A 15,944-nucleotide genomic window follows, 5' to 3' on the forward strand; every position below is an offset into this window, starting at 1 on the left:
ATGCCTCTTCTGGCATCTTGTTAGTTGAGAAACTCTTGAAAAACAGAATCTCTAACATTAAAAATTTCAAGTGATCTCCAAAAGAATATTCTGCTTCTGGGGACACAGAAAGTTCATTTATGTCCCCATAGGATAAGGATGACTTCCATGCAAAAATTTTTATATATATTGATTTCAGTAGTAGTAAAATAAAAAATAATATCTGAGGACTCCAGGAAAATATTTTAAAAGAGGTTCAGTCTACTTCCATGCTTTTTCTTTAAGCTTGAAGAATTAGTCTGAAGAAGAGACTAGAAATATATTTGCCATGAGGCATGGGTTGGAACCTTATCCTCTGGTTCCTCTAGGGAAGGACCTGAAGAATAAAGACTTTTTCTTCCTTATAAATTTCACAAGCCAAAGAGTTTCCGGAAAGTGCAGCCTCCTTTCCTAATCCCTTAGCTGCCTAACCTGCAAATTTCACTCTTTAGTGTTGTAACAGACTCTGATTCCTCTTTTATTCCTCCTTTAGTTGTTATTACAGATATTTTTGAACTTTCTATCATTTCTGCTGGTAACTGGAGGTTAATGTAAGAAGGTAAGCTACATAAATAAGGGAATGCAAGGAAAAGTTGAAATACAGCAAAATAAAATGTATAATACAATGGATTTGCTGTAGAAATAGAAAAAGTTCAAATTGTATATTTTATATGGTTGTTATTTATGTGCAATGGTTTTTATTTATGAAAATATATGAAGCTGAGAAACAGTTCCAGGCTGGGGCAATAATGCAATTGATGATAAACATGAGATTTCTAAAACAAATTAATAGTCAGTGTAATATATTTTTGAAAATCAGTTGATTTTTGGCTTCTTCCTCGATGATTTTTGTACAGATGGTTACTAGAGCTTAATTTCTTTGAATTATATTGTCTAAGAAAGATATGGTGTGCTCTCAACATGGAAACAAGCTCTTTGACTAAATGAAAAGCATATACACAAAAGCATTCCAAAATGTATGTAGCAGGTTGTGTTTCACAAATGCCTTTATGAAGCAGCTTAAGATCTCTGCACATTTAATTCTCAAGTCCAGCAACCAGCCAGTAAACCACAGTCCTCAGGTGAAAAATGAGAAATTTTAAGGGCTGTTGAACACATGAAATTTAGCAGAGTGCTCAATAGCCCTCAAAATTTCTCATTTAGGAGAATGCATATGTATTGCTTCCAAAAATGAAGGCGAACTTCACTTTCCCCATTTGATTTACATTTCTTCCTCACTCCTTCCCTCCCTCCCAGTGTCTCTGAATCTCTTATACCATGAGTGGCTAGTTTGCCTTTCTGCTTGTTTTGCAACACATATAATACACTGCAGACTAAAGCACTGGAGTAAGTTCAGTGTGAAAAAACATACAGCAAGTTGTGGTGTAACACTAAAATCCCAACTCGTAAACAAAAGTGCGTGTTTGGGATATTTTTTCCTTGCATTCTCAATATACTCATTCAGACACAAGCGTAAACATGACACTTTTCAGCTTAATGTGTAGTATTGACCTTTCTGGAGTTCCTTCCTTATTCTCCTCCCCAGACTCTGATATTTCCAGTGTTCTCAAAAACCCACCCTCCAGACTAGGCCAAAATAAGTATAATGGATTTTAAATTCCAAGACTGATATTTTCTCCTTGACTTTGAGCTACTTAGTCTCTTTTATAATTTTATATTTGCAGAAAGAGCAATTTGCATCTTTTCATCCAAAGAATTGATTTTGTGTGTTTAAGCAGGAAGCATCTTCAGTGTAAGAACCACCTCATACCAAAAATCAAGAATAAAATTAATTTGTGAATCAGTGATGTTTAAAGACTTGGAAAATCAATAAATTGCAATTGCTTAATTATATGATGGGATTCATCAAAGGCACCTAATTGCAAGATGTCAAACTATTCCAGTTTGTAAATAAGAAATAAATTATATTTTTCTGTAAGCTCTTTCTCTAGTTGAACACATAAGTCAATTAAGTAATTTAAATGAATATTATTTATCCTTCTGTTATTGTAGTGGTTTTGAAAGCAAAACCAGTGAGAGACTCCAAGTCAGAAATACAATTTAATAGGAAAAAAGAGAAAAATAAAATACATGCAATAGTACAAAAGAAAAAAACCACTGACAGAGTCAGAATACAACCGGACACCCTGCTAGTTAGGGTGGTGATAGCAGTCCAGATGAAGTGGTCTTGTTGAAGCAGTGATCCTGTAGAAAGGTCTGGTAGCTCTTCTCCTCTGGAAACCAGTGGGTAAGGGCCCCTTTGGTGTTTCAAATCTCAGTTTTTATCTAAGTAGGAAATGTTAGGCTCCTCCCCCTGGATGGAGCATCTCACAACGGGATGATGTAATTTTATCAGTCATGCATTGGGAGTCAATGGCCATTAACAGGAGATATCCTCCTGGATGAAGGATGGGTTGTGGGAAAAATAAAGAACATTGCCCCATCTGGTTTTTAACAGATGGCCCATTAGCAGAGGATATCTCCCACAGAGATAAGAATCACTCCCCCACCTGGTTTCAGCAGATGGTGATAGAATACATACCCCTGGGCATATCTTTACTTTGTAACCTAAAACAGTTATTAATACAAAATAATAATTTTTCCATAATGGAATAGGAAGACTGGAAAGGAAGGTTCTTCATACCCATCCCTATCTATACTCTAGTTTTATGTTTCTTCTATCTTCTTTGTTTGGATTTTTTTTTCTGCATTTTAAATATTTATTTATTGAATAAATATTTATATGGTTAGTTGGTAGAAATTAGCAGAATTCTTGGCAAATGGCAACAGTGCAGAGATTCCGTGTGTCCTGCAAGTCCAAGTTTGCAGAATTACTAGGTTGGAGAGAAGGACCGCCATGGTCCTTCTCTAGGGTAGTTTTTGGTGTTTTTTTTTTTTTTTTAGCCTGTGCCAGAAGAAGTAAGAGTTGCAGAAAGAGTAGCTGGCACACAGTTACTCCTGACTGTCTCGGTTTGAAAGACAGGTATCTGCTAGGGAAGGCAGGCGCCTCCCTTGGAATGGAGAATGTTAATCCCCTCCCTCCAAAATATTATAATTTGAAATTAAGGGGCTCTCGGGCAAAAAGATATGAGAATAGAAATAACAGTTCTTTACTACTATGTATAATAAAGCAAATAAATAGCAACAACTACGGCATTAACACCAAACAGAATCACAAACCCAGTGACGCTCCTCTGGGCCGCAGGCGCTTTCCCCGTTGGTGCAGTTCCGCTCACAGCCAGCAGGGGCGCTGGTGGCTCCCGCGGCGCAGGGCAGGTGCGATGATTCCCCCGCGGCTGCAGGGGGCGCTGTGGCGCGAGCGCGGGGAGCACGCGGTGATGGCGGCACGGCCCAGGCGGGAAGGGATGGAAAAGAGAGGCTTTGCTGCAGGAACCCCGGGGCAGCCGATCCTGGTGACCCAGCAGACTTTGAGGAGCTCTAAGCTGGAATGACAGGAATGAACAGATATCCCGGGGCAGTGGACGAAATGTATTGGAAGCTCCACGGCGGTCGCTGGAACTGCAGGAGGTCCTGTCAGTGCTGGGGGTGCAGGGCCCAGCAGCAGAACAAACGCAACTCCCGGCTGGGTTATTGCAGTGGTAGCAAAATTCCTTTCCCTAAGCAGCAGCTCAACCTCCTTTTCTGAAACCCCGAGAGAGTGAGAGCCAGCAGCTGCCCCCAGTCCTGTCCTTTACCTGCCCCCAAAATCTTGTGGTATCTCCCCGGGAGAGAAACTCTCAGAGAGAAAAAGAAGTGTAGCCAGATGCTACACTCCTCTCCCCCACCTTAGCCACTCTTTTGCTTTTCTTTAGTACCCGTAAGCACCCAGTAGTTAGTTTCCTAGCAACTTAGGGGAAAAAATTCTATAAGTAAAAAAGAAAGAAACCCAACCCCCAACACTGACCATATGGTGGACAAGGAAATAGTCCTGAACATGCACTGGGATAAGTGTTTTGTATCAGCATGAAAATCCTAACTGTAGGTTTTTAGCTGTATTGGTGGCTAAATTGATACCGTTGTAAATAAACCCTTCATGAGTTGCCTGGAGTCTTCAGTAGCTTTAGTAAAGCTGGAGCTTTGTTAGAACTGCCTGGTCAGCTGCTCTAATTCTCCTATCAGCCTTAAATAGCAGAGGCACCACTGTCCAACTTCTCTTTAACTGCTTAGATTTTTTTTTTTAAATAGAAAATTGTATTTAGAAGTAGAAATAAAGGGGTCTGTTAATTGAAATGCTGATTTTTTTCTTTATCAAAGCGTTTCCTTGATCATTATATATTTTATATTTCCTCATGCATTACTTTTTAAAAAAATAAATTGGTATCAATGTGAGATAAAGTACTTGTTTTTTAATGGTTGTGTTGCAACAGGCTCCATGAGGGTCACAAGTTGAAAATCCTTTCATCATCTTCATAACTGCTAGGGTTTTTTTTCTGTTCTCTGTTCATGCAAAAATTTGAATTTTTTATTAATGTTGTCTCATTTCTCTTGTGACTATGTCTTTATGGTAATACGGAATCGATCATAAATCTACTTGAACTTTATCTCCTTGTGGAAATACACAGTATTTTAGGTAAAAAGGTTAGATACGCAGACTAAAAGCAGCCACTTTTGCCATTGTAAAAGCTTTTCAGATAATGCATCCCGTGGGAGTTAAAATCCTGCAAAGGCTTGTATACTTAGGAAATAGACTATTAAGGCAATAGATTGTGTTAAACTTGAGTTGAACGTGAGTTATAGTATAAAAAGTCTTACTTCACACTAAAAAAAAAAAAAAAAAGGAATTAACTTAGAGACTGAAGGGTAAATTCTGTTCTTCTTCAAACTGTGTAATCTAATTAGCATTTTGTGGGATTTACTGGGATGAATTTTCCCCTTGGCATATGCAAATGCAAACAGGAAGAACATAGGCCCCAGGCTGCTAATGGCAGACATCTGCCTGGAGGGACAGCAATGTAAAAAAATGCCTGCATCCTTACCCCCTGAGGACCTGGCATCAGCTGAGGTGGTTCTTGAAGTTATGGGGAGATTTTTAATTATGGGGAGGTTCCTCAGATGGTGAAAATAAGCAAAGATCTCTTTTAAAGGGGAACGAAGGATCACATGATGTTTATTGAAATCACACCTGTTGTAAGGTGGACAAAGTTCAAATGCCAAATATTATGTGCGCAACTGCTTTCAAATATTTTGGCTGTTTTCTCTTAGCTATCTCAATCAAACTTTGGAGTCAGCCTCAGTGCATTTGAGAGACTTGGAGGACAGGGCTCATGAAGGCACATCTCATCTTCTCAATGGTAGGGCTGTGACCACATCCTCCTCTTTTGAACTAGAGGAAAAGATCTGAGTAGTGATGGAGCACGTGGGATCATCTCTGCATCTGTCTTGCTGCTCCGGAAGGAGCAGGAGCAGTGGTGGCTGGTGCTGCTGGGATGGGCCACTCAATGCACCAACACCAGGCAAGAGAGGATGATCTTCCATGGTTCCTGTAGGAAACTGAGGCCGTGGCCATGCTTTTCTGTTTGCTGCCAGTGGGCTGCCCTCCACAAACGAGGTTGCCGTTCCCTGAACTCAAAGCCAAGATTGCAACCAAGACCTCTGGGAATTTTTGGATGGTGAAAAAAAGATATATAGAGACAGATGATTTACAGTTCCCTCAGGAGGATCAATTTATATCTCTTTATATCTCTAAATTTGATTTGTAGGTTTTAAACAGTTGATACCTTCAAGAAAATACTAAGGCTTTTTTTTATTTCAGAGAGAGTGCTTTAAATCAGAATCATTCCTCTCACTAGCTGGTAAGTGGATTAGTTTGGCAAATTAAAGCTTTAGTTAGGGTGACAGTAGAAAAGAGTATTTGTACTTAGTCTTGATCAATGACTCTTGTCTCTAATGTTTTTTTTCTAGAAACTGAAATACTGTATGCATATTTGATATTGTATTTAGTCTTTCAAGATGGCATCCAGGTCTGATGTTCAATTAGGGAGTGCAGTTCTGTAATCCTTATTTAATTAGAACTCCCTGTCATAGTCCCTGTAAGTTGCATTTGTAATTGGATTCTCACAAGTGAGAATATGCAGAGGCTACCTCAAAGGGAAGTTGCAATTTGCTGATGTGTGTTACTTATCTGTAGTTCTTCGAGAATGTTTCCTCTGCATATTCACATTATGGGTCCTGTCCACCTTCTGTTTGTCCTTGGATTTCTACTGCCCAGCACCTGTGGTGTTCAGTAAGAGTAACATGTAACTGTGCAACTCTCAAATCTCAGATGGCTTGGTGTCATCATGAGACGGCCCTTGTACAGTCCTAGTAGTCACTGCTCTTCTAGGAAGTTCCTGTAGGCCACCAGCACTGGAGAGCCCAAACCCACTGGTGTGAATATGCAAGGACAGCACTCTCAAAGAGCAAGCCAATGGTAAGTACCCTTTCTTTGTCTTCCATGATAAACCAAATATTTTATATGTTATTTTCTAAGTTCCCTATTGGCAAATTTGCTACACTTTTCCTAGGAAAAAAACATACTGAGATTAATTTGGAGCTATTGCCTTCCTGGCAAAATGTGAGAAAGTATCTGTGTTTGCAGATGCTCATTTCAGGTGTAGATTGATGTGCAGTATCAGTGTGTGGGTGTGTACATGTTTGAGCTATAATACATATTTCTATCAGACAAAAAGGCACAATTACAGTGCAGCACTATATATTTTATTATGTATTCTTCTAGTTTATTACAGTTAGAGTAGATTAAGTAGCAGAATGAGTCACTGACCAAAAAAAGTCTTCTAATAGTGTGAACAGTGTTAATTCTCATAAAAGATTCTCCAGAAGAAAATCAAAGTTATATTGCTTTTCATTGGTACATTGTTTTCTGAACTTTTGTTTTTCCCAGACATGGAATTCTGCGAGACTCCCCATATCCTGTGCCCTGGCTATCAAACTGACTTACATGGTGTAGCTGAGCACAGTTACCCACTGGAGGTGGGCTCGGATGTGGACACTGAAACAGAAGGTGGTGCGTCCCCAGAGCACGCCCTGAGGATGTGGATGAGGGGGATCAAATCGGAACACAGCTCCTGCTTGTCAAGCCGGGCAAACTCAGCATTATCCCTCACTGACACTGACCATGAAAGGAAGTCTGATGGGGAGAATGGTAATAAAGAAATGCATCTAATGTACTCAATAGCAGTTGCAATTTGTTCAAAACTTGCTTTTTCCGCTTCTCTTATTTTTCTTTTTTTTTTCCTCTTTTGTTCTCTTTTGCTCTTTTTCTTTTTTTCCCCTTCCTTCCTGTATCCCTGTACTGTATGTAATGTGAAATGATTGTCTGCTGTTTATATTGTATTTATAGTTTAGACAGAAAAGAAGACAAAAAATGAAACAGCGATTATGTTAAAGCATTATTTCTCTAGAGAGGAATAATTTTCCCACATTCTTCATTTTTGTGTCGTAAGACGTTTATAATTTGAATTTGGTGGTCTCTGAATTAGATTCTAAAATAAATTTATATATGTACATTTATATCACATTTTACATACAGTTATTCCTGGGGCTTCTGAGTGTAGCTTTAAGGCTCTTCAGCCAGATGAATCAAGAAAGACAACCTATTCTCTATTTACCTCTAATCTTACGCTACACCTAAGAAGATTTATCTTTCTCAGCAGGACAGACTGAACAGGTCTTAGTTCTATATTTCTCTGCATCTACAGAATGGGCTTTTGGGTCACATGGGTTTGGTTTTTGTGTATGTGTATTTTCTAAATATTCATTCTCACTCAGATTTTTTTACTCATTTACTTTTCTTACAATTTAGTGTGTCACAGAAGGGAATAATGTGTATTTAATTAAGTAACGTGGGGAATTGGTATTTTTTTATCTCTCCATTAAAATTGATTAAAAGCTACTCTGTTTCCTTGCAAAGTATAGTAAGTAAACAAATTCATCATGCTTAAGATCAACAAGCTTAGCTGATATTTTAATTTCTGTGTTTAATAGCTGCATGTTATGGCAGGTCTAGATGTCATTAAATATTGACACTTCAATGTTGACAATGACATATTTTAGTGCCTCTGTAGTCATAAGGTTAATATAACTGAAAGAGGTTTCAGTTATAAATGGCATTTCTATACTAACATGTTTGAATTTATCAAATATGAAGCTCATAATTATATAATTTCCCCTGGATGTCTGCCAGTACCAAAAATAATGTTCAATATAGGCTCAAAAATATTACATTATCTGCTTGAGGTTAAAAAAGAGATTTTAGTACACAGCTTGTTTCTAATTAAATATTCCTTTGAGGATTAAGCATTCTGCACTATCGCATTTTATTGTGTTGCTGGAATCAGTTAATTTTAAGATCTACCCCATTTCCACTGTGCAATGGCTGCCTGTCTTCCAGCTTCCTGTTTCTGTGGAATCCATCCTCATTGAAGTGTTAGTTGCATAGGGAGGTTTTATTTGGGCTTGAGGGAGGGTGCAAGGGTGCATGTGCGTTTTTTCCTAAGACATTGGGTTTTAGATGGTGGCTAAAGGAATTGCATCTGGTCTGCCTGGCATTGGTCTGCCCTTAGCTATGAAAGTGGTTGAAAGGGAATGCTTCATGGAAGGAATATGCATACTTGTGCCATTTAGACTAAAAAAATACACATTTCTTTTGTAAAGTGCTGGGAAGCAGAAGTACTGAAAGCAAATTAAGCAGATAACCGAGTTCTGTGTTTAAGTCTGGAGTGCAGTGGTGCAGCTGGGTGTTGATGATATTTTGCTTAGTCGTACATATACCACTTAATAAGTAATTTTCTGTAGATGAAAATTACTGCAAGTAGTGCACCTTCATCATCTTGCACAGATGTAGCAAGAAACATGTCGTTAAGAAGGGATACATAATCATTGTGCTTCCCCCCCAAAGAATGGTTTTTTCTAAAGGTTCGTCTCTGAGAATGATTTTAATCAATTTAAACTGGTGTAGATAGTGGTTTTGCATGTGACTTTAAAATTTCATTTCTTGTAAGCCTTCTGACAGTTTTTAAATCAGGGATTGATGTCTTTAGAGGTCTCCAGGCAGGGCCAACTACAGAGGTACCAGTGTTCCTGTGGTGTTGAGTCATTATAGTAATTACAGTCTTGAAAGTTAATGTCTGAATAAATTTGAACGCCACAGTTCAAGCTATATTTGTTTATATTATCTATTATTTCACAGGTGAGTTCATAGCCAAGATTCCTGATCCAGAGAGAAGTGTGTTTTTCATCTGCGTTGGCACTCAGCAGCAAAGCACTCTTTGAATACAGAAGTTCATTAATCTCTAGTTATATTATGTCATAGATGGTACATCTTCCTGTTTCTGTGCTCTCCTGTGTGCCAGGGGCTTTATCAGAGAGCCACAAGTGCTGCATTTATCCTTGTCATTTCTGCCATGGAAATGTATTTTTTTTTGTTCCCACCAGTAACTACTTTACTGTGAAAACGGGAGAGTGCATAAGATCTGTCACTGGAAGTCCATGAAATACTATTTTCCATTATGCTTTCTAATTTCTGTAAAAATATTTAACAATTCTGAATTTCGAGGGTTTTACCTAATGGTATGTGAATGCAGCTATTTGGAACTGGAGTAAAATTAATGCGAAAGGTACAGTTGCATGATTTGAGAAAACATTGTTATTGTGCATATTTTGAAAGGGTCAGTAGAGTTTCGGGTTTGGATTTATTTTTTTTCTTCCTCTATGAGCCCAGTTTTGCTACAAAATGCAGAACAGGTATTTTTGTGGTGATATTGGGATAATTAATTGTATCCAATAGATGTGCTTTCAAGGCAGTTTTTTGCTTTACATTGTTCTGAAGCTAACATACTTCATAAAATTTTCCTCTTTTTAGCTGTTTCTTGACATTCTCCTTTTCATTCTAAGCTCTAGCTTGAAGTTCCCTGTCACAGGATATATACTTCTCTGTTTATTTTGGGTAGCCCAATTTGAGGATTTATGTGAGGATTGTTTTCCTTCGTAGACACACCAACTCTGTCATAATCACTGTTAAAACACACTCTGGTTGTTTTGGCAGCATTGAACAGCATTGTATGAAACACCAAGGTTCCCATTTAGCGTTGTCAAGTTAATGACAATTAATAATACCCTATTAGTGCACAAACTACCTTCAGCTTTGCCTGAGGCTAAGCAAAACATATATTGGCTGCACGAAATGAATGACCAATTTCTTGGGGATCATTGCTTATCTCTGGTATAGTATAAATAGCTCCATTTAAACACAGTGTTACTCTACAGTATGTGAATGTAAATTTTAGACAGCAACACCACAGAATAACCATATCAAAAATAGTTTTTTTATTCCATTGAAGACTGCACTTGCCCTCAGTTCAGTGGTACAATGGTATCTGTCACTGCAGCATGTCAGAACATCAAGTTCAGTGCTTTCATCTGCCAGATTGATGAGCTGGCAAATTTGTGTATTTATTTGTTGGTTTATTTTTCTGGAGTATGTGGTCAAGAAGAGGATAAAAATAAAACCTGATCTACAGAAGGCTTGATCTCCAGATATATCTTTAAAATTACATGGCTTGTCACGGATCTGCCTCCCACACTAGGTAGCGTCCTAAAAAGCAGCCCACAGTCCATTTTGTGTCCATATAACCTTCCTCATTGTTGTTCATTCAATTCTTATGTTTTCCTTTACAGGATGTCTATGCAACTGTGACTTGATGAATTTGACCTCAAGTACATTTATGCCATTCCGTAATCCATTTTGGAACAACATTTGGCACATCTCCACAACCATCAACTTTTTTACTTTTAGCTGCTACATCTCAGCTGAGAGTTAGGTGGAACTTCAGCCATTCCTACAATGACACAATTTTTAACCTTTTTTATTTTGTCAGATTGCTTTGGTGTACTTTTAAGTCTGGCTTGCTTGGCTCATTCCTGACAGCTACTTAGATGTTTTTATGCAATTAGTTACTCTTTCTCTACACAACAGTGACAACTGGTAAGAGAGCAGAGGATTCCCAGTGCTGGAGGGAGTGTACTGTGAAATGCAAACTCGTCTTGGATCCAAATTCCTGCTCTCTTTCTTTGGCTGAATTATTTTATGACAACTGGGTATTACCTGTAGTTCACAATGACTTTTTTGAGATTTGTAGGCAAGAAATTAGGGTTTTAGTACAGGCCAAAATACCACTGGTCATGCAGTGTAGCATTACAGTGCTTGTGAGATCTGATCGGGGACTTTTTTTACTAACATTCTTGTCTTATTAAAGACAAAGCAAAACAGCTATGGGACAATGCAATTTTTCCTTTGTGTCCACATAAATTGTTGGGAAAATTCTTTCTTAACATGAGTGTATGAGATCAGATTCTATTTGAAACAATACTTCTAGTAATATAGAAAACATTTTAAGCAGCAGGCTGCAAAGATGGGATAATAATATTAGCCATATATTAGTAAGTAGATGCAGTAGAGAATTTAGTAGGTTACAGGTCAAAGCTGAGTTTAATGAGCTAGAAACATGTAAGATTATTCTTGTGTAATTCATCTAAGTATTTGTTTTATAGCCTGGGAGCAGTGATCCATTTAACAGAGCTTTTGACTGTCCCTAAATCTCTGGGGATTTTTCATTTTGATTGCTGGGCAGGTGGGTGAGTTTTGGACAAGTCACCTTAGTTCTTTGCTCTTCATATGCAGTATCTTAACAGTATCTGTTAAAGGGATAAAGATACTAAATTAGTAAAGAAAATACTAGAATGGCTGATGTTGTATGAGAAGCACAGCTTCATGAATGCTGTAGTTATGCAGACATGGGGAGGATTTAGCTAAGGACAAGGCTCTCATGGCTCTGATTTAATTTATGGTGTGTGTCAATAGACCTACTGTGAATTCACACCTGTTTAAATTAGGCTTGAATTTGGCTCTTCATAAAAGTCTTGTGTTTAATGTAAGAAAGTGACAGCATTGCAATTAATGTTGCTGTTATTTACTGTTATTTTGTAAACAAGTCAGGCATTAAGCTGATCTCGAGCTTTCTCATGTCTCCAGGAAATTATTACCAAGAGCTACATTACAATAACAATAGAGGGGCATGTGGCTGCCTCTCTATGCAGGATTGTGTTTCTAATAATGATGGCTGAAGTATATCCATTAGCTCCTGTCCTGTCACTCCTGTTTACAGTGGTGCAATTAAGAAATTGAAATACTAATTTGCAAGTAGACCCATTGGGTTAAATATGTGTAAGCAGCCTTGAAAATACAAAGGTAAATATTGGTCTTAGTCCCATTCCCTCTGTGTCATTTAATATTTTTCTGTTTGTTCCTTGTATGCATTATTTTGCCTTTTTGTTGTGGTATGGGTTGCATCTGTTTGTAGACTCCTGGCTATCAGATCATTTAAGGCACCTAATAGATTAAGGCAACCTCATCAATAAAATGCAAAAGCCTCCATGGTGAAATTCCTTCAACTTTTGTAGTTTACTATAGCTTGTCAGATATTTGATTTATGATACTTAGAGATGTTTCACAGAAGAGGGCCACTTACCTTCCCTTAATAAAAGTCCTCTGTTGCTTTTGTTGTGGAGTTTTTTTGATCTTTTAGTGTTTAGCTGATCTTTTGCTGTTTATATTGGTTGCTACTGTTGTTTCAAAGAAAGCTCCTCGGTGTGAGAGGAAGCTTGTGAACCCCTGCAGTAACATAGCAATGCCTTTTGGGGAGCATTGGCATATTCACTGACATGGTAACTGCTCTGCTGGAGTTGTTAAGAGTGTAAGATGCTTTTGTTGACCTTAGAGTGGTTCCTTTGGAAATGTTACTGTCTCAAAGGCAGCATGTAAGTTATCCAAATTGCTTTTGATAAGTGTGAGATGCTTCTGTAAGCACTGCAGCATCACCTCAGCTGCAATATCATGCAAGTCTTGAGCTTCTTCCCCCAGTATTTAAGCCATTTATGAAATTGTTTATGTATGGAAATCCAACTAATGACAGTATTGTGGGGAAAATTCTCCCTTTTAAAATCACCATCTTTATTACTTTTTCTGACTATCAAGGGCATTGCATCTGCATGTCTGTTTTAATCTTTACAATTTTCATGTGGTCTATTAAAATCATTACACAGTATTAAAACTTTCCCTTTTTTGTGGTCTTTTAAGCCTAGTGAATGCTAATTTAAAGACAAATATCAATATTTAGTATCTTACATTAAAGATAATGAAACAGTGTTTAGAATGTAGCAGAAATACTTTCTATGTTCCAGAATCTAAATTGCTTTTGCCCGCAGCATAGTAAAAATTATCAGTGCATTTGCACAAGGTTGTGTAATATTTTTATCCCTGCAGGTTTTTTTTCTTTTGGGAAGGGAGGAGGGGAAGGAGGAAAGCTTGAGGAGAAGAGTCAGGTCTGATTTTTATTCCGGAAATCAGTAAATTGGCATTAGAGCTCAGGAAAAAATCTCCTGGCTTTCCTCCCCTGTGTGATACAGCAGGTATAGTGGATGTGCCTTGAGGAGCCAGCAGCAATATAAATTATCACTCCTTTCGTTTAAATCCTTTTTATTTTCTCAGTATTCTGGGTATGAATGCAAAGGAAAATTATCTCCAGAAATACTTCAGAGTACAAAAATATATTGCAGTGATTCTGCAGTTCTTGGGACCTCAGTTTATTCAGGCTGCCACAGGGAGGAAAACTGAGATGGGATAGACAGATTAGTGTCTGTTTTCTGTCAGGGTGCTGTGGTGCAGAAGAGTGAGGATTGTCTGACTTTTCATTTCACAGTCTTTATGAGACCAGGCAAACACTGAACAAAATATTTTTTCTCTTGTTGAGCATTTACTCTGAATTCTACAGGAGGACATCTCTGGACAAGTGCGCTGCTGGGAACAGTTCCATTCTAAACAATCAGCTTGTGTATCCGGATGTTTTTTTATGTTGTTTTATTAACTTTACAGTGTTTTTTATTTCTCATCTCTTTTGGTTAAATTTAAAATTTAAATGCTAAAATTTTAATTCCAAAATCTTCAGGAGATCAGCAATCAGATTTACAGAAACAACCTGTAGTCATATTTTGTATGTATGTCCTTTGGAATTATTTAGTTTAGTTTCGTTACATAATTATTTTGAAATACAATCAGTTTTTCTTATATGTTTTAAAATGTAGATGTTTCTACCAGTTGGAACCTGCAAAATAAGGGAAAACTTGTGAACTCTGATCATGGAAGATTACTTAAGGTTATTTAAGATTACTTAAGATTATTTAAGGTTGCTAGGTAAATGAGATCAAGTTACTCTGATTTGGTTCTTTATACTGTCAGCCAGAATGGTTTTAAATACAAAGAGAACTGGAGCTTTTATCATCCTCATAGAAAAAATGCTTTACAGCTGCCAAATCACAGAATGGTTTGGGTTGTAGGCAGCCTTGAAGATCATCTTGTCCCACCCCCTGCCATGGGCAGGGACACCTTCCACTATCCCAGGTTGCTCCAAGCCCTGTCCAACCTGGCCTTGGACACTTCCAGGGATGGGACAGCCACAGCTACCCTGTGCCAGGGCCTCACCACCCTTACAGGGAAATAATACTTTCCAGCATCTGCTCTAAACCAACACTTTTCAATTTAAAGCCATTCCCACCTGTCCTGTCAGTCCATGCCCTCTCCATCTGTCTTGTAGCTCTTTTACGTACTGGGAGGTGCTCTGAGATCTCTCCAGAACCTTTTCTTCTCCAACCTAAGCCTGTCTCCTTAGCTCCAGCTCTCTGAGCATCTTCATGGCCTCCTCCTGTTTTGCCCATACTATAATACCATGAGTGAAATAAAAAGAAGGGATCTATCAAATGAGTACAGGATGGATACAGAAGTGACGACAACTGACAAATTATCATTTTAGCATCTAGCATGTTTTAATCTAAATATTAAATATTATTTCTTCTTGATGTGAGATCTAAGAATTTATTGTCGTCCTATGGATGAGAAAGGTTGTTCATTCTTCCTTTCCAACATTTTTAAATTTTTACCCATTTAATTCATTGTGTGTTAAATTACATGAGAAAGTATTATCTTACATTTTCAAAATTGTTAGTATTTAATTTCCTCTTGGGCTTGGGAGTAAGATGAAGATCAGCATAAATTTGTATTATTCAGGGTTACCAATATTAGCATATCTGCCTTACAAAAGGAGAGTATTAATAGTAGCAAGTAGCTTTTGTCTAGAGGAAACGTAGTGACTGCTTCATGTAGAAGAAACCTAGTGACCCATGGCTGTAGTCTTCATTGTCTTCTAAAAGTGAAAGGTAAACCACATGTATTAGCCTGTTTCTAATTTCTGCAATAGAAAATAGCTTAAGAATAAGAAGCTGCATATGAAATTGGAGTTCATTTTTCAGAATAAAGCAGATTTGAATGCTGCTTGTTTCAACTTGCTTTTATATAAAAGGCTTACAAAATAAAATTCAGCATTTTCTATATTAACTTTGTCTATTTAATCTTATCTACCCTCACGTTATACTTTGTAACACGAGCATAAGAGGAAATGTGTACAATTAGCTCTTCTAGAATATGGGTTGAGGAGCACTGAACAATTCCTGCAGCCTGCCTCTTTTCCCTAACAGATGTTTTTGAGTAATATTTTAATCAGATTCACATATTCTGATGGCTAATTGTATTGCCAGTCATTTTTTCTTTGTCTGAAATTTCTGCCTCAGATGATCTGCAATATAGATTTTTACCATGTTCCCAGCTCTGACGTTCAGCTGAGCAGCACATGTCAGCTTCTGATCATGAACTACTGGCCAGGAGCTGATCTGGCAGCACAGAGGGGCGGCCCCTGGGGCACCACAAACCACTGCTGTAAAGTAACCATGTTTCTTTGCCTTGGGTAGTCCAGGAGGGGAGCTGGGGGTGGGTTTTTATTCCATGAAATGACATATACTAAAATATATCTGTGTAGGAGGAA

At 37.9% G+C, this 15,944-nt stretch overlaps 1 protein-coding gene across 6 annotated transcripts in view; it reads left to right on the forward strand.

The window, feature by feature from the left end:
* The window catches only part of TENM1 (teneurin transmembrane protein 1), an 817,608-nt gene that overhangs the window by 599,932 nt on the left and 201,732 nt on the right, over positions 1–15,944 (forward strand). For all 6 annotated transcript variants that reach the window (XR_004419458.2, XM_033072762.2, XM_033072761.2 and 3 more), the window contains one exon: positions 6,899–7,159. Coding sequence is in view for 5 of the 6 variants with exons in the window: in XM_033072762.2 (XP_032928653.1) it covers positions 6,899–7,159 (261 nt within the window). In the remaining variant the exon portion in view is untranslated. The remainder of the gene's footprint in view (positions 1–6,898; positions 7,160–15,944) is intronic.

Source organism: Catharus ustulatus, chromosome 14 (assembly GCF_009819885.2).
Source record: "Catharus ustulatus isolate bCatUst1 chromosome 14, bCatUst1.pri.v2, whole genome shotgun sequence".
Taxonomy (NCBI): Eukaryota; Metazoa; Chordata; class Aves; order Passeriformes; family Turdidae; genus Catharus; species Catharus ustulatus.